Source organism: Bos mutus, chromosome X (assembly GCF_027580195.1).
Source record: "Bos mutus isolate GX-2022 chromosome X, NWIPB_WYAK_1.1, whole genome shotgun sequence".
Taxonomy (NCBI): Eukaryota; Metazoa; Chordata; class Mammalia; order Artiodactyla; family Bovidae; genus Bos; species Bos mutus.
In genome coordinates this window covers 117,768,353-117,792,196 of record NC_091646.1, presented here as the reverse complement: position 1 = coordinate 117,792,196, position 23,844 = coordinate 117,768,353, and the positions used below count along the sequence as shown (strand labels likewise).

The 23,844-nt window shown below is 41.0% G+C and overlaps 1 protein-coding gene and 1 non-coding gene across 2 annotated transcripts in view; one reads left to right on the top strand and one right to left on the bottom strand.

Annotated features, from left to right (window-relative positions):
* The window catches only part of PCYT1B (phosphate cytidylyltransferase 1B, choline), a 147,786-nt gene extending 129,351 nt beyond the window's left edge, over nt 1-18,435 (bottom strand). Inside the window, exon 1 of the mRNA XM_070366008.1 lies at nt 18,071-18,435. Within this exon, the coding sequence (XP_070222109.1) occupies nt 18,071-18,142 (72 nt within the window). The 5' untranslated portion in view covers nt 18,143-18,435. The remainder of the gene's footprint in view (nt 1-18,070) is intronic.
* On the top strand, nt 12,982-13,129 carry LOC138986567 (small nucleolar RNA SNORA12). Its single transcript, XR_011463380.1, has one exon. It is a non-coding gene; the product is annotated as a small nucleolar RNA SNORA12 (small nucleolar RNA).
* Nucleotides 18,436-23,844: the final 5,409 nt, after the last annotated feature.

The following is a 23,844-nucleotide window of genomic DNA, read 5'->3' as shown; positions in this document are numbered from 1 at the left end:
AAATGCCATTCACAAAATGTCACCTATCATCTTATATTTTAAAGAAATAAATATTTGACATAAGTCAGAGAGATGAACGGGAAGGAGCACCAGTTCTTAGCACTCATGGACACCAGACTATAATGGTTATGCCTGTGTTTGAGAAGGTCCTAAAAGAGAGAAGTTGTTTTTATCAAAATGAGATGTATTTATCTACATGCTGATGTAAAATCAGTTGTAAATATGACATATGTTGTTTTGCTCTAGCAAAACAGATATGATAGCAGCTTTTGTGCATAAATTAAAGTTGCCCTTAGCTAGAATAAATCATTCTTATTGACATTAGCAGCTGTGTAGTCAGTAAAGAATTATTGTTGCTATTACTTGGTGGTATTTATAAACACTTTTATTTTCCAAGTGCTTTACAATCACTTATTGTCTAATTAATATCTAATCATCTGTTTACAAGTAATAATCATGCATGTAGAGCAGTTTAATCAAAACTCCAAATGCAGCCACCATCATACTTGAGAATGTTATGTAAATTTTTGTCCCTTCTTGACGGGGCTTGGGTCCAGACATATGGCCGAAACAGATAATACAGCAGAAAAAAAATGAATAAAGATTCCTCACTTGGATTTGAGCATAATTTGGAATCACAGCTTTTTGCATGCCAAATATATTATCTGAATGTCAGCGGGTAAGAATATAGGTAATTTTCAATGCTTAATGGCTCAATTACACAGTTATATAAAATTTTTTATTTATTTAAGGCACAAAAATGGATGATAGTTTATAATACATGCTCAAGGGCAGGCACCAATTTAACATGGGAACTGTTAGTCAATCACTGTTTCAGTGATTTTTCAGGAAAAGAGATCAAATGTAGCAAAGGTGGCTTAGAGACCTTCAAGGTTAATCTATCCAGGTTCACGTGTAGATGAAGCTATGGCCAGTACAAACCCCTGCCATTCTTAATTATCCACTGTATGTGGATGTACTGCTATCTCCCTTGGGTCTCCCCAAGTGTTATTCTATAAGCAATTATGGGAACCATGAAAGCATTTTTTAAGCAGATGAATGATATGCATACTAATCCAGCCTTTTTCCTCTAGGATAAATTTTCCTACAAGTCAAATTGCTGAGTCAGAGGACTTGCATTTTTAAGGTTTTATATACATTTTTGGGGTTACTTTATCGAGTTGTCCTCCAGAATATGACACTATTTGTCCTCCAAATCAACACTTCTTCTGATAATCCCCAAGAGGTGTCTTTCTTGGTTATTGATCTGCCATTACCAGTTTTCTTCCTTCTTGCTTTCTCCCCAGGCATAGTTTCCCAGTACTGCAGCAAATACTGCAGGATTCTGGCCCCTGGCCTTCTGGATCTGCTATAAATATGCTTGACTGGCAAGGGAGGCATCAAGACCATCTGATGTCAAGATGGATAAATTCATTCACAAGTAAACTAGTATTACACTCCTTGGACTTTATACTAATTCATTTGAATAGCTTGGACTCCAAAGTGAAATTTTCATCTTGTGAACCCTGTGCAGTCTTTGAATGCTCAAAGAGAGACTTGGTTTAACCTTTGGTATTAGTTTCCTATTGCTGTTATAACAATTTACCACAAATACAGTGGCTTAAAACACCACAAATTTATCATCTTAAAGTTCTTAAAATTGCCATAGGTGATTTAAAGTGCCTATACTTAGTGGGCTAAAGTCAATATATCAGCAAGACTGCCTTTCTCCTGGAGCCTCCAGAGGTGACTTTTTCCAGCTTCTAGAACTGCCAGCATTACTTGGCTCACAGCCCTCTTCCTTCCATTTCAAAAACAGCAGTTGCACCCCTCTAGCCTCTGCTTCAGTAGTCACATCCCTTAATTCTCCTGCCTGCCTTTTTCCCTTGAAAAGACCCCTGTGGGACTTCCCTGGCAGTCCAGCGGTTGAGAATCCACCTGCCATTACAGGGGATGCAGAGAAACAGGATCCTACATGCCTCGAGACAACTAAGCCCGCATACCACAACTACTGAGCCCTCGCCATTCGGGGCACAAGCACCGCAACTAGAGAGAAGCCCATGCACCCCAACAAAGAGCCCGCAGGCCACAAGGAAGATCCACACGCCACAACTAAGACCCAACACAGCCAAATTAATAAATACATATATATATGTGTGTGTGTGTATATATATATATATATATATTTTAAAAAGACCCTTGTGATGACATTGGGTCCACGTGGGTGATGCAGGATGCTTATTCCCTTCACAAGAACTTTAACCTAATTACATCTGTAAAATCCCTTTTGCCATGAAAAGTGACACATTTCCCAGGTTCTGGGAATTAGGATGTGGCCATCCTGAGGGGGAGGGTACATCATTCTGCCTATCACACTTTCCTTAGCATGAGCTGGACCTGGTATCTCATTTCCAGATATTGGAACAATACATTGCCTGTAATTTTAATACTTAGTAATTTATGAAACTGTACTCTGTATCAGGCATAAGCACTATACCAGGTTTGCAGGAAAGAATCAATGATTAGAAGGGTTTTGTAGTTTGTCCAAAGTCATGGAGCCAGACAATGGCAGAGTGGAGTTTCAAACTCAGGTCTGCTGGACTTCAAAGCCCCTCCTCACCACGTGCTTCCTCTGTAGCTCATTTCCCATGCTCTGCTTGGTTCGCTCTCTTTGGCTAGCTTTCTGGTTGAAAGCTTTTCATTTAGTTTGACATTAAATGGTACAATCTAGCTAGATAAAACCTTTTATTAGGCCCCTATAAATCTCCTTTTGGAGTCATTCAGTAGGTGCCAGTGGAGGATGTCATCTTGAAACGCTCCTTCAAGTTGATGTCTTCATGTCTTCTAATAAATCTTCAAAAAAGTGGCATCAGATGGGCTCTTCCTCCATCATACAAGCAGAAGTGGACCCTCCCCCCCCAGGTTATCTTCTGTGAGTGAAATGTAAATCTCTGAATAATATCAGGTGGTGCTGGTGAAAACTGATCATTCCAAAGGCCCCCAACTATCAATATACCAAATATCTTACTCTTGAAAACAGACAGCCTAACACTTTAGGAGGTATAAATTCATGTCTTAATAAAGTTTCTCACCATCTCTGCTTCACTCCCCAAAGTTCTCAGCCTTGGCTGTACATCAAAATTATTAGCAGACCGGGGGACGGAGGTTTTCAAACCCCAAGGCTGTATTCCCACTCCCTAGATATTCTGGCCTACTTGGCCTGTGACACAGTATCAGAACTTTTAAAGATACAAAACCAAAAAAAAAAAAGTTGAGAACCACTATGGTGAAACAGATATGGTGAGAGACTTAACTAAGACACGGATTTTGACTCCCAAACTGTTTAGGCCTTCTTTTTTCCAAGACTCTGTATTTTGTTTGCATTGAAAGAAATAAGCCCTATTAGTGTATGTGTCCCAAGAAGCTGGCTATGTACAAACCTTCCTTATGTCTAAAAGCAATCATTTTAAACCTAATCTTAATTAATCTTAATTTAAACCCTAACCCTAACCCTAAGCCAGAGGAGAGGTTATATCGAATGACTCACTAATGGTGCTTGAGAGAACCATATACACAGAAGCCCATCGTTGCTGTAAGAAGAAATTCTCTTGAGTAAGCAAGTAAGCAAGCATGGGATAAACACTTTCAAAGAAAAATAATCCTTTATTTCTGCAAAATAGGCTTAACCTCACCACACCATTTAAACATAAGAACTAAAAAGAATTAGCTAAACTAAACTAAAAAGAACTAAAAACTATTAGCATTAAACCATGGCAGTCCCTAGCACAAATAATACCACCATTGTTATACAGTAGGTTCTCATTTGATCATTCTTGAAGCTGGATGAGAAGTACACGAACAGGACAAATGGGAAGGGACTGCTTTGTCTAATTTTGCATATATTTGAAATTTTCCATAATAAAGTGTTTTTTGAAAAGTTAAAATTTGGTCACTGTTTATTAGTTGTCTAGCACTTTAAGTGCCTATACTAAGGCAATGTATATAAATGCACAAAGTTTGCCATCAGACTTCTAGATTCACTGCTAAATTACAAACTATGTGTTCTTCAGCAAATGACCTAACATCTTTCAGCCTCAGTTTCCTTACCAATAAAGTAAAGCTAATTATATCCCTGAAGGCTTTGTAGAGAAAAAATATAAGTAAAGTGTTTAGCTGAGTGCCTTAAATAAATATCTTTTTTAGACCTCCTTCCTTTGTTTGTTTGTTTTTTTTTTTTTTTGTCTGCTACTTTTCAATATAGAAATGCAAGGAGCCCTTCATGTCACCTAGATGAGTAATATTGACTCAGTCAATTTCTTTTCACATTATTCCCTGGAAAATGTAGACAGCCTGGTATGTTTGTTTCCAAGGGTTTAAAACAGCAAGCAAACTCTGGAGACATCCAGGGAATGAGGAGTGAGAAAGAACGTTATGTAGTTAACTCAGTTTTCAGTCAAGGGTGGTTTTGTCCCACAAGGGATATTTAACAATGTCTAGGGACAAACTGCGGAGAAGGCAATGGCACCCCACTCCGGTACTCCTGCCTGGAAAATCCCATGAACGGAGGAGCCTGGTAGGCTGCAGTCCATGGGGTCACTGAGGGTCAGACACGACTGAGCGACTTCACTTTCACTTTTCACTTTCATGCATTGGAGAAGGAAATGGCAACCCACTCCAGTGTTCTTGCCTGGAGAATCCCAGGGATGGGGGAGCCTGGTGGGCTGCCGTCTATGGGGTCACACAGAGTCAGACATGACTGAAGTGACTTAGCAGCAGCAGCAGCAGCAAAAACAAACTGTGGAAAATTCTTCAAGAGATGGGAATACTAGACCACCTGACCTGCCTCTTGAGAAATCTGTATGCAGGTCAGGAAATAACAGTTAGAATTGGACGTGGAACAACAGACTGGTTCCAAATAGGAAAAGGAGTACGTCAGGGCTGTATATTGTCACCCTGCTTATTTAACTTATACGCAGAGTACATCATGAGAAACGCTGGGCTGGAGGAAACACAAGCTGGAATCAAGATTGCCAGGAGAAATATTAATAACCTCAGATATGCAGATGACACCACCCTTATGGCAGAAAGTGAAGAACTAAAGAGTCTCATGATGAAAGTGAAAGAGGAGAGTGAAAAAGTTGGCTTAAAGCTCAACATTCAGAAAACGAAGATCATAGCATCTGGTCCCATCACTTCATGGCAAATAGATGGGGAAACAGTGGAAACAGTGACAGACTTTATTTTGGGGGGCTCCGAAATCATTGCAGATGGTGACTGCAGCCATGAGATTAAAAGATGCTTACTCCTTGGAAGGAAAGTTATGACCAACCTAGACAGCATATTAAAAAGCAGAGACATTACTTTGTCAACAAAGGTCCACCTAGTCAAGGCTATGGTTTTACCAGTGGTCATGTATGGATGTGAGAGTTGGACTATAAAGAAAGCTGAGTGCTGAAGAATTGATGCTTCTGAATTGTGGTGTTGGAGAAGACTCTTTCGAGTCCCTTGGACTGCAAGGAGATCCAACCAGTCCATCCTAAAGGAGAGCAGTCCTGGGTGTTCATTGGAAGGACTGATGTTGAAGCTGGAACTCCAATACTTTGGCCCCCTGATGCGAAGAACTGACTCATTTGAAAAGACCCTGATGCTGGGAAAGATTGAAGGCAGGAGAAGAAGGGGAGGGCAGAGGATGAGATGGTTAGATGGCATCACTGACTCAATGGACATGAGTTTGAGTAAACTCCGGGAGTTAGTGATGGATATGGAGGCCTGGTGTGCTGCAGTCCATGGGGCTGCAAAGAGTCAGACACAACTGAGCGACTGAACTGAACTGAACTGAGAGATATTTTTGGTTGTCACAAGCTGGGTGGAGGGGTGCTACTGGCATCTACTGGTTAGAGACCAGAGATGCTGCTAAGCATCCTACTGTATGCACAGGGTTGTTCCCCACAACAAATAATTATTTGGCCCAAGATACCAGCAGTACCAAGGCTGAGAAACACTGGGCTGATGTGACTAAAACTCCTTGATGAAGCTTTTCCTAGATAATTAACTTTGCCTGTCTTTGTTCGTCTTATCTGATGCATACAGGTTATTAAAAGCATGCTCAGGAGAAATCATTCAAGATGTGATTACTCTATCTCTGTGGCCCTAATTTGTTATTCATTTCCTTATGAGAAAAAAAAATCTGAGTGGTGTTCTGATTTTATTGCCTTTGAGTTTCAAAGAGCAAACTTGAAGCATGCACTGATTACCTTCTTAATTAATAGACTGCGAAGGCAGGGCATCACTTTATTAACTAGTGGGAAGGATGTACTGTCTCCCAACAACTCGGTAGTCTTTATTCCCCACTGTTATGCCACTGGGGGAAAATTGAGATGAAGAAGTTTCAGACTGCTCCCCAAACAGATATATTTCTCTTGTTAAAATGGCCCATTTCAGTGTAGATGACACCTTCCTACCAAGACATTATTAAATAGAATCATCCCCTTTCTAAAGTCAGAATACTTGAGGTCAGGACCACAGTGCCACAGGTGCTGAAGGAAAGAGGTAAATGGTGTTAACTGTATTTAACTAGCAAGCAATAGTCAGGCTATTTCTGTGAGAGATGTTTTAGGAGGCAGTTGTTTAATAGCTTCAGTCATGTCTGACTCTTTGTGACTGACTGTAGCCCACCAGGCTCCTCTGTCCATGGGATTTCCCAGGCAAGAATACTGGAGTGGCTTGTTATTTTCTCCTCCACGGGATCTTTCCAACCCAGGGATCAAACCCACATCTCCCGTATTGGCAAGTGGATTCTTTACCCCTGCACTACGTGGGAAGCCCTTTAGGGGACAGGGCGTGGGGTAAAAATCTTTGAGAAGAAAAGAAGTAGGGGGAAATCTGGACAGGTGGTGGAATGGCTTAAGGATCTATGATGTGGTTCCTATTTCTTTATTTCTACCTCACTCCATCCCATCCATTCTCTGAAAACTGCCCCACCCCTCAGCCTAGGGAATTGGGTTAGGACACCCAATTAAGAGAACCAAGCCAGGCCTATTCAGTGATTTCTCAGATCCTCAGATTCCCTCTTTCAGGAATTAGAACTAAGAGATAGAGACTGAGTGGGTCTGGAACTGAGCTGTAGGCAGTATGTCCACAGATGACTCTTAAGGACAGGAACCAGAGTAGCCTGAGAAGCCCTCAGGGGTTATCTGTGGACATACTGCCTACAACTCAGCTCTAACCATCTATGTCTGAGACAGATGGGTCCACATCCCTACCAAGAGATGAGACTAACATGAGAAATGAAGCTGAGAGCTGTCTACAGGGAAAGGCCACTTAACAGACATTTGAGCTCCATGCCCAGGAGGGTCAAGGGATGACACTCTGCCCCAGAGACCAGCTCACAGTAAATTCCCTTTCTCAGAAATCCTATAAGTGGTTCTAGATATACCACACTTCTAATACTTTCATATATAGTCTTACAACTGTTTTGTGTTATATTGAATTATTGTTTATCTAATCATGTTAGCTAATTCTCATTTGTAACTTTTATACTTATGTCTCATTTTGTCAATTAACTTACCAACTGGACTTGGGAAGACCAGTTCCTACTCTCAGGGTCCATCCACTTTCTTACATCATCCTCAACCCACTCAGACTGGCTTCCACCACTCCACTAAAACTGAATTATGTTTCTATGTGTTTCTTAGATGCACAGAAAGATCTTTCCGAGCAGCAGATCTTGATTAGGAGAGATTTCATCTCCTCACCCCCAAGGTGATTTTGCAGTGTCTGTCTTGATAGTCAGAAGTTGGAGGCTGCTAAAAGCATCTGATGTGTAGAAACCAGAGATGCTGCTAAACATGTTACAATGCACAGGAAAATCCCACACAACAGTTATCCATCCCCTAACTGTCAATAATGTCAAAGCTGAGAAACCTTCAGTTCAGTTCAGTCACTCAGTTGTGTCCAGCTCTTTGTGACCCTATGGACTGTAGCACACCAGGCCTCCCTGTCCATCACCAACTCCCAGAGTTTACTCAAACTGATGTCCATTGAGTCAGTGATGCCGTCCAACAATCTCATCCTCTGTCATCCACTTCTCCTCCCACCTTCAATCTTTCCCAGCATCAGGGTCTTTTCAAATGAGTCAGTTCTTCGCATCAGATGGCCAAAGTATTGGAGTTTCAGCATCAGTCCTTCCAATGAATATCCAGGACTGATTTCCTTTAGGATGGACTGAGAAACCTTGCTTTAGGGCAAAGAAGTGTCTTTGAGACATAACACAATTCAAAATGGGCAACAAATTTGAATAGACATTTCTCCAAAGAAGATATACAAATGGCCAATGAACGTGTTAAAAAATGCTCAACATCATTAGCCATTAGGGAAATGCAAATCAAATCCCCAAGGAGATGCCACTTCACACACACTAGAAAGGGTATAATTTTTTTCAATGGAAAATAACAAGAATTGATGAGTACGCGGAGAAATTGGAACACTCATGCATTGATGGTGGGAATGTAAAATTGTGCAGCCTCTTTGGAAAACAAAGTTTGAAAGTTCCTCAAAAAGTTAAACGTCAAGTTACCACTTAAATTACCAATTCCACTCCTGAGAGAATTGAAAATATATGTCCACAAAAAAACATAAAAAACATGTACATGAATGTCATAGCAGCATTAATCACTTTAACCAAGACGTGAAAACACCCATATGTCCTTAGATGGTGAATGGAGAAACAAATGGTTGTATATTCATACAATGGAATATTATTTGGCCATAAAAAGAATGGAGCACCAATATACACTACAACATGACTAAATCTTGAAAACATATGCTAAGTGAAAGAAGCCAGACACAAAAAAACACATATATTGTATGATTTCATTTATCTGTAATGTCTAGAATAGGTAAATCCATAGGACAGAAAGTAGATTCATGGTTGCCTGGTGCTGGGGGTATGCTGAGGGAATGGAGAGTGACTGCTAATAAGTACAGGGTTTCTTTTGGGGGATGATGAAAGTGTTCTAAAATTAGATTGTGTTCATGGTTACAGGACCCTGTGAATATGCTAAAAAAAATTGACTTCCATACTTTAAATTACATCTTTGAAAGAATGTCTCTTTCTATCTTTGGATGGCCTACCCCAAAGTAGGTACTCATTAAATAAGGCAGTACATCTGAGACATGGAGGACAAAAAGATTTCTTTCCTGCTCTGATTACCAACATATTAACATTTTTTTGCCCAAAAAGGAACAGTAGTGGACTTCCCTGATGATCCAGTGGTGAAGAATCTGCCTGCCAATGCAGGAGACACGGGTACTATCCCTGGTCTGGGAAGACCACACGCCCACATGCTGCAGGGCAACTGAGCCCATGCACCACAACTACTGAGCCTGAGCTCTGCAGCCCGGGAGCTGCAAACACTGAAGCCTGTGAGCCTAGAACCAGTGCTCCACAACATGAGAAGCCCCCACAGTGAGAAGCCTGTGCACCACAACCAGAGAGCAGCCCCCTCTCACTGCAACTAGACAAAGCCAGCACACAGCAATGAAGATCCAGTGCAACCATAATGAATAAATACTTTTTAAAAAAGAGTTACCTAAATTTCCCCCCAAATCTATTTACGCCCATTGTACTTGTGATTGCAAAGATATCATTTAATTAAATGTTATATAAATGATGAGGAAAAGGTGCTTAAAAAAAGAAACTAAGTTGGTTTATAAAGAAAAGATAGTCATGGGATTTTTTAAAATTGTTATTAAATTGGGTGAGAACAAGACTACTGTAAAAGATAGGGACAAAATTCCCCCAAATCTAGGATTCCACACAGAGTGTTTTCAGAGTATCTCGACTTTTCACTTCATTTAGAATTCACCCAAAATGGAAACCAGAGACATTGCCTATATGTATGCCTGCCCAGTGGTAAGGAATCTGCCTGCCAGTGCAGGAGACATGGGTTTGATTCCTGGGTGGGGAAGATCCCCTGGAGCAGGAAATGGCAACCCACTCCAGTATTCTTGCCTGGAAAATTCCAAGGACAGAGGAGATTGGCAGGCTGTAGTCCATGGGGTCGCAAAGAGTCATGACTCAGTGACTAAGCATGCATGTAATGAAGAAAACATAGAGCTCTAATCAGTGGCCCAGTTAAAGCATCGACAACTTAATACCATATTTATTTTAAATTTACATAAAATATTTAGTGTATATATTTATCATTTTTTAAAACAAGTCTCCATTATAACCATTTTATTTTTCAGTTAATCAACCCACCGGTCTGTACTGTATAGGATAAGAAGTCTTCTGTGCTTCCTGGTGAGTATAACTCTCCTACCTCATATAATGAAGAAAACCCTACAAAACTCTTTGATTAATGTTCCATTTTTGTCTTGAATTCCATGTGTGATATTTAAGGAAAATCTTTCAACTGTCATCCTAAGGAAAAGTGTGATAGTGACATGGAAAAGCATTTATGAGGCAAATCTGTGTACAAGTCTTAGCCATCTCTCTCGAAGGCTTATCCAACTCTGCCCATCTCTGGACAACTGAGAAAGTTGTGGAGAGTGAGTCTGCCATCTTTACTATCTCTAAGCAGGTCCCACCTGGCTTTTAGATATCACAAAACCCCTAGCAACCCTAGGAGTCTGGCAGGATTTAAGGTGGAGAGCCTTGAAAACAGCTTCCCAGGTGGCACTAGTGGTAAAGAACCTGCCTGCCGATGAAGGAGACGTAAGAGACTCAGGTTTGATTCCTGGGTCCGGAAGATCCCTTGGAGGAGGAAAGGTCAACCCACTCCAGTATTCTTGCCTGGAGAATCCCATGGACAGAGGAACCTAGCGGGCTACAGTTCATAGGGTCGCAAAGAGTCAGACACCACTGAAGCAACTTAGCACTGATGCATGCCTTGTAAACAGTGATCATGTCTTTGTTGCTATTGTTAATAATGTCAATAAATTTAGAGGCTGGAGTCAAGCTGAAGTTGGTTCACCCAACACTGATCTATAATCAGTGAGTTGGAGGCTGAGTTGAAATTCACTCATTCTACTAGATGACCTTAGATGGACAAATTCAGGATTCTCCCCAGACAAGAAGAATACAGAATAAACAGCGATTTAAATTTCTTTCACTCATTCAACAAACATTTACAAAGCATCTACAGTATGTCAGGAGCCAAGTATCTAAGATAAATGTGATAGCCTCTACTCTCAAAGAATATAGAGCAAAAAATATATACGTAGGGCAAAAGAAGTGAAGTTGCTCAGTCATGTCTGACTCTTTGCGACCCCATGGACTGTAGCCTACCAGGCTCCTCAGTCCATGGAATTTTTCAGGCAAGAGTACTGGAGTGGGCTGCCATTTCCTTCTCCAGGTTATCTTCTTGACCCAGGGATCAAACCCGTGTCTCCCGAATTCCAGGCAGTCACTTTCCCTGAGCCACCAGGGAAGCCCAAAGTTTTTTTGTAGGGCAAAGTTTTTTTTTTTTTTTTCACTGTGTCATGCAGCTTCTGAGATCTTAGATCTCTGATCAGAGATGGAACCCGTGTCCCATGCAGTGGAAGCACAGAGTCCTAACCACTGGACCACCAGATAATCTCTCTCCCTTTTTAGGGCAAACTCTTAAAAGATTAAGATTTTTTAGTAAATATGATGGTACTGTTAAAAATTCTAATCACACTAGTTTTTGCTTTCAAAAGAATTATTTAAATTCTTCTATATTTTTTGTTTCTATCTTAATGGAATGAGGCTGAAGGTGAAGCTCCAATACTTTGATCACCTGACACGAAGAGCTGGCTCAGTGGAAAAGACACTGTTGCTGGGAAAGATTGGAGGTAGGAGGAGAAGGGGACAACAGACGATGAGATGGTTGGATGACATCACCGACTCAATGGACTTGAGTTTCAGCAATCTCCGGGAGATGGTGGAGGACAGAAGAACCTGGCATGCTGCAGTCCATGGGGTCACAAAGAGTCAGACATGACTGAGTGACTGAACTGAACTGAACTGAAGGTTTTTCAACTTTGGCATTATTGACATTTAGTGACTGAACAACAACAATGGAATGAAGAAGACAGATTTGAAACATGTTTCCTTTTTGTCCTGGGTCATCCTTTCCAATTTCTAAAATTCCTTTTCTCTTTCTCTATATGGTGTGGGTGTGTGTGTGAGGGAGAAACAGACAGACAAAGAGAGAGACAAAGTGGCAGGGGGGTGATTTAGTTTTTGAAAAGACAGAGAACTTAAAAAATGTCCTAATACCTGGGGCAAGATTGAAATAAAGAGTATGTTTTCACATTATGAGGTCTCATTGTGAGCATGGGGCAAGATTAATTTTAGGCCAGTTCTTGTATATTCTTTACTCCATGGTATTTGAAAGGTATTTCTTCAAGTCCCTTAGAAGAAAGGACCAAAAAAACACAAAAAACCAGTAAGATTCCTTTTCTCCCCATAGTTTCCAGCCTAGGAAGACCAAGGGAACCCCAGGTTTCACACACTGCCAAGTCCAGTCTCTTACTCCCATCTTTTTTGTGTGCGAATTGAGCTGTTGAGGTGAGCCTGTGAGAGTGCCCACATGCTTGATAGTCAAGGCTTGCTTTAGAGGACCGCAGTGAGTGGGACTCAACAGTTCAGGCAGAGACTTTAGCGTCTTCAAGAGACTCGGATTCAGTTGTATCAGGAATGGAGCATGTGCTCCACCTGTCAACTTTCAGAGGAAGAACAATCAATCAGCACAGTAGCCTGTAGCGGTGATGACACCTGTTAATTGAGGACATGTGACCCGTGGATCAGTCTCCCACACAGTTTGCAAAGGAGACAAAGACTATTGAGTTAGCTGAAGGCTGTGCAAATCAATACCTGTTCCTGTAATATTAGAATTCATCTGCAGAAATTACAGAGGAATGAGAAGGAAAAGGCCTAATTGTATTTTGGAACAAAAAGTGAAAATGTAATATCTACTTTCCCTTTAAGGAAGTGGCTTAAAAAAATGTTCAGATAGTTGTGGTGGTTTTCTTTTCGGCACTCGTGCTGAATTTTCAAATGGTTCTGACTCTGCTACAGATATTGTACAGGAGCTGCCAAAGGTTTAATGGCAAAGAGATCTCTTTCCAGCCTTTCCTGAATCAGAGATTGGCTCTCAAAGATGGCAGAAAAAAAAATGTTCAGATAACTAAACTTCAGAAATGTGGAGGGTTCTAAATTGTTTAATTTCCTTCAAATAAAGACCAAATATGGGACTTTCCTAGTGGTTCCATACCTGGATCCATACCTGTTTAGGGAACTAGACCCCACATGCCATAACTAAGAACCTGCATGCCGAAACTAAGATCCAGTGTGACCAAATTAAAAATAATAATAATAAAATAAAAATTTTTAAAAAGACTAAATAGTCAACATACAGTTATGTTGTTTCTATTAATTTTTCTTTCTTCTCTTATGGCCTACACACCAATCAACAGATTTTCATAGAACTCCTACTATGTGCCAGGCTCTGTCCATAGGAGCAATCCCACCAGGAAGTCCTGGGATACAATGCGAGAAGTAAGGGCTTTGGAGTTAGATCTTGAGCTAATAAAAATTTCACAGTGAAAGTTATTTTATGCTACTGACTTAATGATCTAGAGGAAGAGAGCAAGGTAAATCATTAGTATAATATGGCTTTACATAGAATTTTGGAATAGCAGAAAGAACTAGGCTAACCATGTTATTTCCTACCAGGTTACTGTAGGGGATCCTGGTTTTAATGAATAAATAAAAATGATGTGTAATTATTGTATCAATTGCTTGTATCTAAGTGAGTGCTTCTGGAGTTACTTGATAATGCTTAAAAATCTTTGGTATCTGAAGTGTATAATGTCTCCTTGACCTCTTATCTATATTATTAATTTGCAGATCAAAGTTAACTTGGTGCTCTGCAAATGAAGAAACTTCACATGAACGAGATTTCACAGGAAAAAGTTAAATCCATATAATTTGTAACAGAACTGCAATATATTTTGAGGAAATGTGTCAACTATCTAAAACAGACATTATGACTCAAAGCAGCATTACATGATAGAACTTTCTGAAATGATGGAATATTCTGTATCTGCAGCATCTCAATAAGGTTGCCACTAGCTCCCTGTGACTACTGAGCACTTGAAATGTGGTTAGTACAAGTGAGAAACTAAACTTTACATTTTTGGTTAGTGGCTACCTTATTTGTAGAACACTGGTGGCTCAGATGGTAAAGCGTCTGTCTGCAATGTAGGAGACCCGGTTTCGATCCCTGGTAGCCTGGTAGGCTACTGTCCATGGGGTTGCAAAGAGTCGGACACGACTGAGCGACTTCACTTCACTTCACCTTATTTGTTGGTGTAGGTTTAAAGAAACAGTGAAACTGGATCCCAAGAATCTGAATTCCAGCCCTCTCCTTTTTACCTTGGACAATTTATTTAACCTCTCTGAGCCTCAATTTTCACTTGAAAATGAGAATATAAATAATATCTACCTTATAGCATTTGGAGTAAGAGGTACTGAGATAATGTTCAGGCATTCTCTTACTTCCAGAATAAGTGCCAACCGAATACTAAAGTTAAATATGTGGAAAGTGAATAACTCTTTCATACAAAAGGAGTTTCCATTCTTGGAGAGATTAAAAATGCAGTTGACCTTTGAACAATATGGGTTTGAACTGTGCAGGTCCACTTATTGTTTTCAACAGTAAATACTACAGTAATGCACCACCTGTGGTTGGTTGCATCGTTTAGGGCAGACAAGTCATATACTTGGATTTTCAACTGCACAGAGTCGGCCTTCTAACCCTTGCATTGTTCAAGGGTCAACTGTATTATTAAATTCATAATTATCCTCACCATTCAGATACAATATGTAATGACAGTGCTTATAACTATTAACTGCAAGCAACACCATTAGCAATAGCCAGAAATGGTCATGGGTATCAATGTACAATGCCCAAAAGGGCTGGCAGTCAGAAAGTTAGATTTACAGAATTTTACAGAGGTCAGCTTCTGTATGGAAAATACATGGAGAACAGAAAAGCAGGATTAAAATGTTAATACAATCACTTTATTATTGCTATAATTAAAGATATAATTCTATTTGCTGGCCCAAGAAGGTTAAATAAACTTATTCCATTTAACTGGGAGAAGCTAAGGCACAAATTAGCACAATAGGCTAGTGGTTAGGTTTGAATATTTTCACTGTATTTAATCAAGTGAAATAAGACATTAAAATTACTTAGGAGAGGATATGTATCTCCTCTCAAGAAAAGAGGTCAAGGTCAAGGTCAAGAAACAGCAGTTAGAACTGGATATGGAACAACAGACTAATTCCAAATTGGGAAAGGAGTACATCAAGGCTGTATATCATCACCTTGCTTATATAACTTATATGCAGAGTACATCATGAGAAATGCTGGGCTGGAAGAAGCACAAGCTGGAATCAAGATTGCCAGGAGAAATATCAATAACCTCAGATATGAAGATGACATCACCCTTATGGCAGAAAGTGAAGAAGAAATAAAGAGCCTCTTGAGGAAAGTGAAAGAGGAGAGTGAAAAAGCTGGTTTAAAACTCAATATTCAAAAAACAAAGTCCATGGCATCTGGTCCCATCCCTTCATAGCAAATAGATGGGGAAACGATGGAAACAGTGATTGACTTTCTTTTCTTGGGCTCCAAAATCACTGCAGATGGTGACTGCAGCCATGATATTAAAAGATGCTTGCTCCTTGGAAGAAAAGCTATGATCAACTTAGACAGCATTTTAAAAAGCAGAGACATTCCTTTACTGACAAAGGTCCATCTAGACAAAGCTATGGTTTTTCTAGTAGTCATGTATGGATGTGAGAGTTGGACTATAAAGAAAGCTGAGCACTGAAGTATTGATGCTTTTGAACTGTGGTGTTGGAGAAGAGTCTTGAGAGTCCCTTGGACTGCAAGGAGATCCAATCAGTCAATTATAAAGGAAATCAGTCCTGAATTTTCATTGGAAGGACTGATGCTGAAGCTGAAGCTCCAGTACTTTAGCCACCTGATTCGAAGAAATTACTCGTTGGAAAAGACCCTGATGCTGGGAAAGATTGAAGGCAGGGGGACAAGGGGATGACAGAGGATGAGATGGTTGGATGGCATCACTGACTCGATGGACATGAGTTTGAGCAAGCTCCCGGAGTTGGTGATGGACATGGAGGCCTGGCGTACTGCAGTCCATGGGGTCGTAAAGAGTTGGACACGACTGAGCGACTGAACTGAACTGAATGCCACCTAGTAAGAACTAAATATGTCAGCTCTTATTATAATCATAAGTGATACTATTAGGAACTCCATGAGCTTAGAAGCCTTTGGATATTTTTCAGTTCATAAGAGTTATGGGTGTACAGAGTGATGTTTGTACAGATTGAATTCTACATAACTGCACATAGAAAGACCAAATCAATTTTCCATATCAGAACCAGTCAGGAACTGAATCTACTTGTTTTGATACCACTTCAAATCTATTTTTGGCACGAGGCATGAATGAGTGAATAAATGAATGAGTGGCTAAAATGCCGCCTGAGTCTCCCACGAACTCAATAAAATAAGCTGGTGAAATTTGTGAGTCAACATACAAATTTCTCCAAATCTGGGGTAATATGGAGGCAGAGGGGGAGGGGACCAATTGGGAGAAATGATCTACCAGTCATGTAGTTCAAGTTCATGGTGGTTATGGCCCCAGATCACTTTCTGGGGCATATGATTCTTTAACCAGTCATCCACAGCCACTTCCAAGGGCATGGGAAAGTTTTGGAGGAGTACTGGGACAGGAAAGAACAGGGCCAGTGTCTTAAGGCCTGAGAAACCGCTCTCTGAGGAGTGGCGTGAAACCAGCTTTACTGTGAAGCAGAAATTACATCATTGCTGATCCTAGTCTTTTCTTCACATCATCCAGAATCCTTCTTTTTTGTCTCACCACCTAAACTTTTGCCATCTAGAACTCTTTTGGTTTATCAAGGCTCCACTAAAATCCACATTCCCCTAGGCACATCTCCTCCCCCACAAAATAAAAGATTGTAGAAGGTAGTATCACTCATATGATAGTTACACTGTGAGGATTTCTGAAATGGATATTCAAATTGAGATTTTGTGACTTCTCTACTAGGAATGCCACGTGATGCATGCATGCTTAGTCATGTTCAACACTTTGTGGTCTTTTGGACTGTAGCCCGCCAGGCTCCTCTGTACATGGCATTTCCCAGGCAAGAATACTGGAGGGGGTTGCCATTTCCTTCTCCAGGGGATCTTCCTGACCAGGGAACTGAACCCCATATCTCCTGTATCTCCTGCATTGCAAGTGGATTCTTTACCTGCTGAGCCATCGGGGGAAAGCTTCTCATTTTATAGGATAATGAACATTTTCTTAAAATATTTCTCTGGCACACCCAGACTCCACAGCATCATTCTTGGCCTTGAACTACCTACATTTTCTCACAGTGATTTGACCTTTTTAAAAAAAACTTTTTTTAAATGGAAGAATTTACAACGTTGTGCTAGTTTCATATGTACAGCAAAGTGATTCAGTTATACACACACACACACACATACACATGTATTCTTTTTCAGATTCTTTTCCCTGATAGGTTACTACAAGATACTAAATATAGTTCCCTGTGTTATAAGGCAGGTCCCTGTTGCTTATCTGTTTTACACATAGTAATTAATTTGAACTTTTTTTAGGAAGAGAATTTGTTCCTGTCATTTACCTCTGTCCTGGGTGCTTGCATCCTCAGTCAGGGGATAAAGAACCATTAGCCAGAGTTTTTTCTTTTTATCACCTTAAGATGGAAGGGATAATTTCTCTCTGTTATTTTCTTTTTGCTGCTTGCTTGGCTGTGGGATCCTAGTTCTCCTCCCAGGGACTGAACCTGGGCCCTCGGCAGTGAAAGCACAGAGCCTCGATCACTGGACTGCCTGGGAATTCCCAATACTTCTCTTCAGAGTGTGATTTTATTATCACAGGTTTGTTATACTCACAGATACATAGGACTTTACTTTTTGAACTTTGATAATCAAAGAGATACAAATCAATAGGAAAGCGGGTACCTTACCTTGCGTCCCATTTGGGGAGTGTAATTGTTCTTGGGATCCTTTTCCATGGTGCCACCCTGGTGACTCACCATGCCTTCTCCTGGTCTGCTTTTTAGAGTCCTTTCATTTTCTTTCTGTGGATTCACGGAAACAGTTGACCAAAGGTTAAGCTTGAAGATAAGCTGGAGGAGGTAGTCGTGTCCCAGAGCTTGAACTAGCGGAGATCCAAGTTGTCAGGCGCTCTTCCTTTATTTACCACCCACTTCCTGTTGTCCCCTCATGGCTGCTGCTCACTGACAACTGCTGTGCTCTGCGCTGGCTCAGTGATGGCCTGTTGTGTGGGGACAGGCAGGTTGTGGTGAAAAAGGCCATTGTTTCCTCCACCCTGTCCCTCCCTGGAGCTATGGCAACAAATTCCGTTCGTGAATTAACTATGTTATTTTGTGTCGGCTCAACTGATTATGCTCCTGGAATGACAAACATTTTGGCTCTTTTCTTCAGGGTAAAAAGTGGCCAAGACCTTGAAGTTGTTCATCTACAACTCAGCACTTTCTTTAGATATGAGAATAAAGATAGAGAAAATAAATCTCTCAAAGGGACTTTGATTCCAATAAACATGTTATCTTTTTCAAGTATTCTAAACACCATTGGAAGTGAATTTGTGCATTTTAACAATGTGGAATCTTCACAATTTGTGTTAAGTTCATTCCCCCAGAGATAAAAATAACTCTTGTTCTTATGTGTGCTTGGGGTTTTCTCCCAAAAAATTTTTAAAAAACATTTGGCTGCAGCAAAGTGCCATGGGAACTTTGGAGGCTGTTAACGTGAGTATCATAACTCAGTTCAGAAAAACTGCTGTCCTTCTAAATTCTCCTAGGGCTTCCAGTGGTTAAGACTCTGTCCTTCCACTTCAGGGGGTGCGGGTTCAGTCCCTGGCCAGGGAAACTAAGATCCCACATGCTGTGTGGCACAGCCTAAATAAATAAATTAAAATTAAAATTAATTCACCTAAGGCATGTGAAGATTTCCTATGTCCCATACTAGCATGTAAACTCTTAATCACTTTCTTATATATTTCATCCTCCAGATGATAAAACTTGCTCTGATCAGTAGAAGGATATTTCCAGGGTTTCCATCTGTCCATCCATCCATCCATCCTGCACTTTCTCTCATCAGGTTCTGAGCTGGTTGTTGGGGAGCTCTGTCAGTGAATTTGTGGCTGGTTTCCTAGCATGGTTGTATGGAGTGTGCTGACTTGGTGAGCTGCAATCACATTTCTAAGGATCCCATTCCCTTAGTTTGGGGTTAGAGTTGGCCCAAAGAGGAATTTGCATAAGATTTGGAAGGCACAATCTTCCAAAGAGAGTGAAGAGTGTGGTTGGATGTGCTGACAAACAGAGGGGGAGGTGACAGTGAGCCCCAGCCTGTCCTCATTCTCTTCACTCTGTGTGCAGATATTCTTTCCAACTGCTGACACTGTTGATTAACTGCAGCCCAGGGCTCACTCTCAGATGTGTGTGCAGCCCCACAGGGCTTCCCAAAGCTTCTCGTGGGCTTCTTCCTTCACTTTGGCAGCTTGGTATGCTGGGCTTCTGACTGCCAGGTGGGTGTCCTCTCTCATCCTCTAACCCCCTGGACCTGTGGGGAGTCTTTGAAGCCCCAGACACTCAAAGAAAAGGATGTTCTTGGGGAAGTAAACTGTGTCAGCTCTATCACAGAAGACACAAACTTGAATTTGGGGGACAAGTATCCTCGTGGTCTGGAAAATGTTCTATGCCGGAGGATGGGCAACTGGGCCTCAGCTTCAGAGCTCGTGAAATCACCCTCCTTTTGCATGAATTTCCCAGCAGCATTGTTTGCCTTCTAGTACCTCACCAGTGGGCAGGGTGTGCCCTGGATCATGGCCTCAGGTGCCATGGTTAACGGGGCCCTACTTTGGCTCTCCTCCTCCTCGGAGTCCAAGTGGTCATGGAGATAGGGTACATGCCTTTGGACCCGTACTCCCCTTCTAGAACACCCTGGAGTTCTCTGCCAAAATGTCCTCAGCCTGTTTTCAAGGCATGTGCTGCATATCCCTGGGGATGGTGGGAGGGAGTGGGAGGGTTAGTCAAGCTTTTAGCAGGAAAACGTGAACAGAATCTGGATATCTGGGTTGGCTCCACCTTGTAGTGTGGTACAGAGGAGGGGACTCTGGCTGCCCCCCACCATAGCAGCCTGGTGGGCTACAGTCCATTGGTAGCGAAGAGTCAGACACAGTTGAGTGACTAAAAAAATACACACACACACAATCTGTTAGCCTAATTTCAAACTTTTAAATATTAAGATATATAATATATGGGCTTCCATTTATATTCCTGTCCTGACTCCACAAATATTAAAGCAGGAGGTATTCTAAATCACTGTAGAAATTAATGAATTCATTAGCATTTTCTGGTTATTTTGCTTACAGTTAATTATAGAGGTAGCTTGTTCGTGACGTTGTACAGGAGACAGGGATCAAGACCATCCCCATGGAAAAGAAATGCAAAAAAGCAAAATGGCTGTCTGGGGAGGCCTTACAAATAGCTGTGAAAACAAGAGAAGCGAAAAGCGAAGGAGAAAAGCAAAGATATAAACATCTGAATGCAGAGTTCCAAAGAATAGCAAGAAGAGATAAGAAAGCCTTCTTCAGCGATCAATGCAAAGAAATAGAGGAAAACAACAGAATGAGAAAGAATAGGGATCTCTTCAAGAAAATCAGAGATACCAAAGAAACATTTCATGCAAAGATGGGCTTGATAAAGGACAGAAATGGTATGGACCGAACAGAAGCAGAAGATATTAAGAAGAGATGGCAAGAATACACAGAAGAACCGTACAAAAAAGATCTTCACGACCCAGATAATCACGATGGTGTGATCACTGACCTAGAGCCAGACATCCTGGAATGTGAAGTCAAGTGGGCCTTAGAAAGCATCACTACAAGCAAAGCTAGTGGAGGTGATGGAATTCCAGTTGAGCTATTCCAAATCCTGAAAGATGATGCTGTGAAAGTGCGGCACTCAGTACACCAGCAAATTTGGAAAACTCAGCAGTGGCCACAGGACTGGAAAAGGTCAGTTTTCATTCCAACCCCAAAGAAAGGCAATGCCAAAGAATGCTCAAACTACCACACAATTGCACTCATCTCACACACTAGTAAAGTAATGCTCAAAATTCTCCAAGCCAGGCTTCAGCAATATGTGAACTGTGAACTTCCAGATGTTCAAGCTGGTTTTAGAAAAGGCAGAGGAACCAGAGATCAAATTGCCAACATCTGCTGGATCATGGAAAAAGCAAGAGAGTTCCAGAAAAACATCTATTTCTGCTTTATTGACTATGCCAAAGCCTTTGACTGTGTGGAACACAATAAACTGTGGAAAATTCTGAAAGAGATGGGAATACCAGACCACCTGATCTGCCTCTTGAGAAATTTCTATGCAGGTCAGGAAGCAACAGTTAGAACTGGACATGGAACAACAGACTGGTTCCAAATAGGAAAAGGAGTTCATCAAGGCTGTATATTGTCACCGTGCTTATTTAACATATATGCAGAGTACATCATGAGAAACGCTGGGCTGGAAGAAGCACAAGCTGGAATCCAGATTGCCAGAAGAAATATCAATAACCTCAGATATGCAGATGACACCACCCTTATGGCAGAAAGTGAAGAGGAACTCAAAAGCCTCTTGATCAAGGTGAAAGTGGAGAGTGAAAAAGTTGGCTTAAAGCTCAACATTCAGAAAACGAAGATCATGGCATCCGGTCCCATCACTTCATGGGAAATAGATGGGGAAACAGTGGAAACAGTGTCAGACTTTATTTTTCTGGGCTCTAAAATGACTACAGATGGTGACTGCAGCCATGAAATTAAAAGACACTTACTCCTTGGAAGGAAAGTTATGACCAATCTAGATAGCATATTCAAAAGCAGAGACATTACTTTGCCAACAAAGGTTTGTCTAGTCTGATTTTTCCTGTGGTCACGTATGGATGTGAGAGTTGGACTGTGAAGAAGGCTGAGCACCGAAGAATTGATGCTTTTGAACTGTGGTGTTGGAGAAGACTCTTGAGAGTCCCTTGGACTGCAAGGAGATCCAACCAGTCCATTCTGAAGGAGATCAGCCCCGGGATTTCTTTGGAAGGAATGATGCTAAAGCTGAAACTCCAGTACTTTGGCCACCTCATGCAAAGAGCTGACTCATTGGAAAAGACTCTGATGCTGGGAGGGCTTGGAGGCAAGAGAAGGGGACGACAGGGGATGAGATGGCTGGATGGCATCACTGACCCGATGAACGTGAGTCTGAGTGAACTCCGGGAGTTGGTGATGGACAGGGAGGCCTGGCGTGCTGTGATTCATGGGGTCGCAAAGAGTCAGACATGACTGAGCGACTGATCTGATCTGATCTGATCTGTTATCAAAAGTCTTGATCCTCTCTGAATCTATGAACAATATGATTTTCTGAATCTAAGTGGCTGAGAGTTAGATTCTGGACTGGGGTGAAATAATTTGCTCCACCTAGCATAGTTCTAGGTATATGCTAGTAGTTGCTTTGAAAACAATTGTTAAATGAATGAACAGCAATTGAATATCTACATGCAAAAATGAACCTCTATTCTTATCTCACACCATATACAAAAATTAACCATGAAATGGATCATAGACCTGGATGTAAAAGACATAAGATTTCCAGAATAAAACCTAGGATAGAATCTTTGTGATCTTGGTTTAAGCAGAGATTTCTTAGATAGGACACAAAAAGCATGAACCATAAAGGAAAAAAAAATTGGATACATTCAGTTCAGTTCAGTCACTCAGTTGTGTCTAACTCTTTGCGACCCCATGGACTGCAGCACACCAGGACTCCCTGTCCATCACCAACTCCCAGAGTTTACCCAAACTCACGTCCATTGAGTCGGTGATGCCATCCAGCCATCTCATCCTCTGTTGTCCCCTTCTCCTCCCACCTTCAATCTTTCCCAGCATCGGGGTCTTTTCCAATGAGTCAGTTCTTCACATCAGATGGCCAAAGTATTGGAGTTTCAGTTTCAACATCAGTCCTTCCAATGAACACTCAGGACTGATCTCCTTTAGCATGGACTGGTTGGATCTCCTTGCAGTCCAAGGGACTCTCAATAGTCTTCTCCAACACCACAGTTCAGAAGCATCAATTCTTTGGCGCTCAGCTTTCTTTATAGTCCAACTCTCACATCTATACATGACCACTGGAAAAACCACAGCCTTGACTAGATGGACCTTTGTTGGCAGTAATGTCTCTGCTTTTAACGTGCTGTCTAGTTTGGTCATAACTTTCCTTCCAAGGAGCAAGCATCTTTTAATTTCATGGCTGCAGTCATCATCTGCAGTGATTTTGGAGCCCCCCAAAATAAAGTCTGCCACTGTTTCCCCATCTATTTGCCATGAAGTGATGGAACTAGATGCCATGATCTTCATTTTCTGAATGTTGAGCTTTAAGCCAACTTTTTCACTCTCCTCTTTTTTCTTGGATACATCGAATTACATCAAAAATAAAGAAGTTTTACTTCAGTAAACATTTTTTGAAATTAAAAAATAAAGGACTTCTGATCTTTAAAATTAAGAAAATGAAAAGTCATAGACTGAGAGAAAATATTTGCCAAGCACGTATTTATAAAGGACTTTTATTTAGGATATATAAAAATTATTATAATTTAATAATTGGACAAATAACTCAATTTTTAAAAAATGGGCAACAGATTTGAACAAATAATTCATCAAAGAATGTAGACAAGAGAT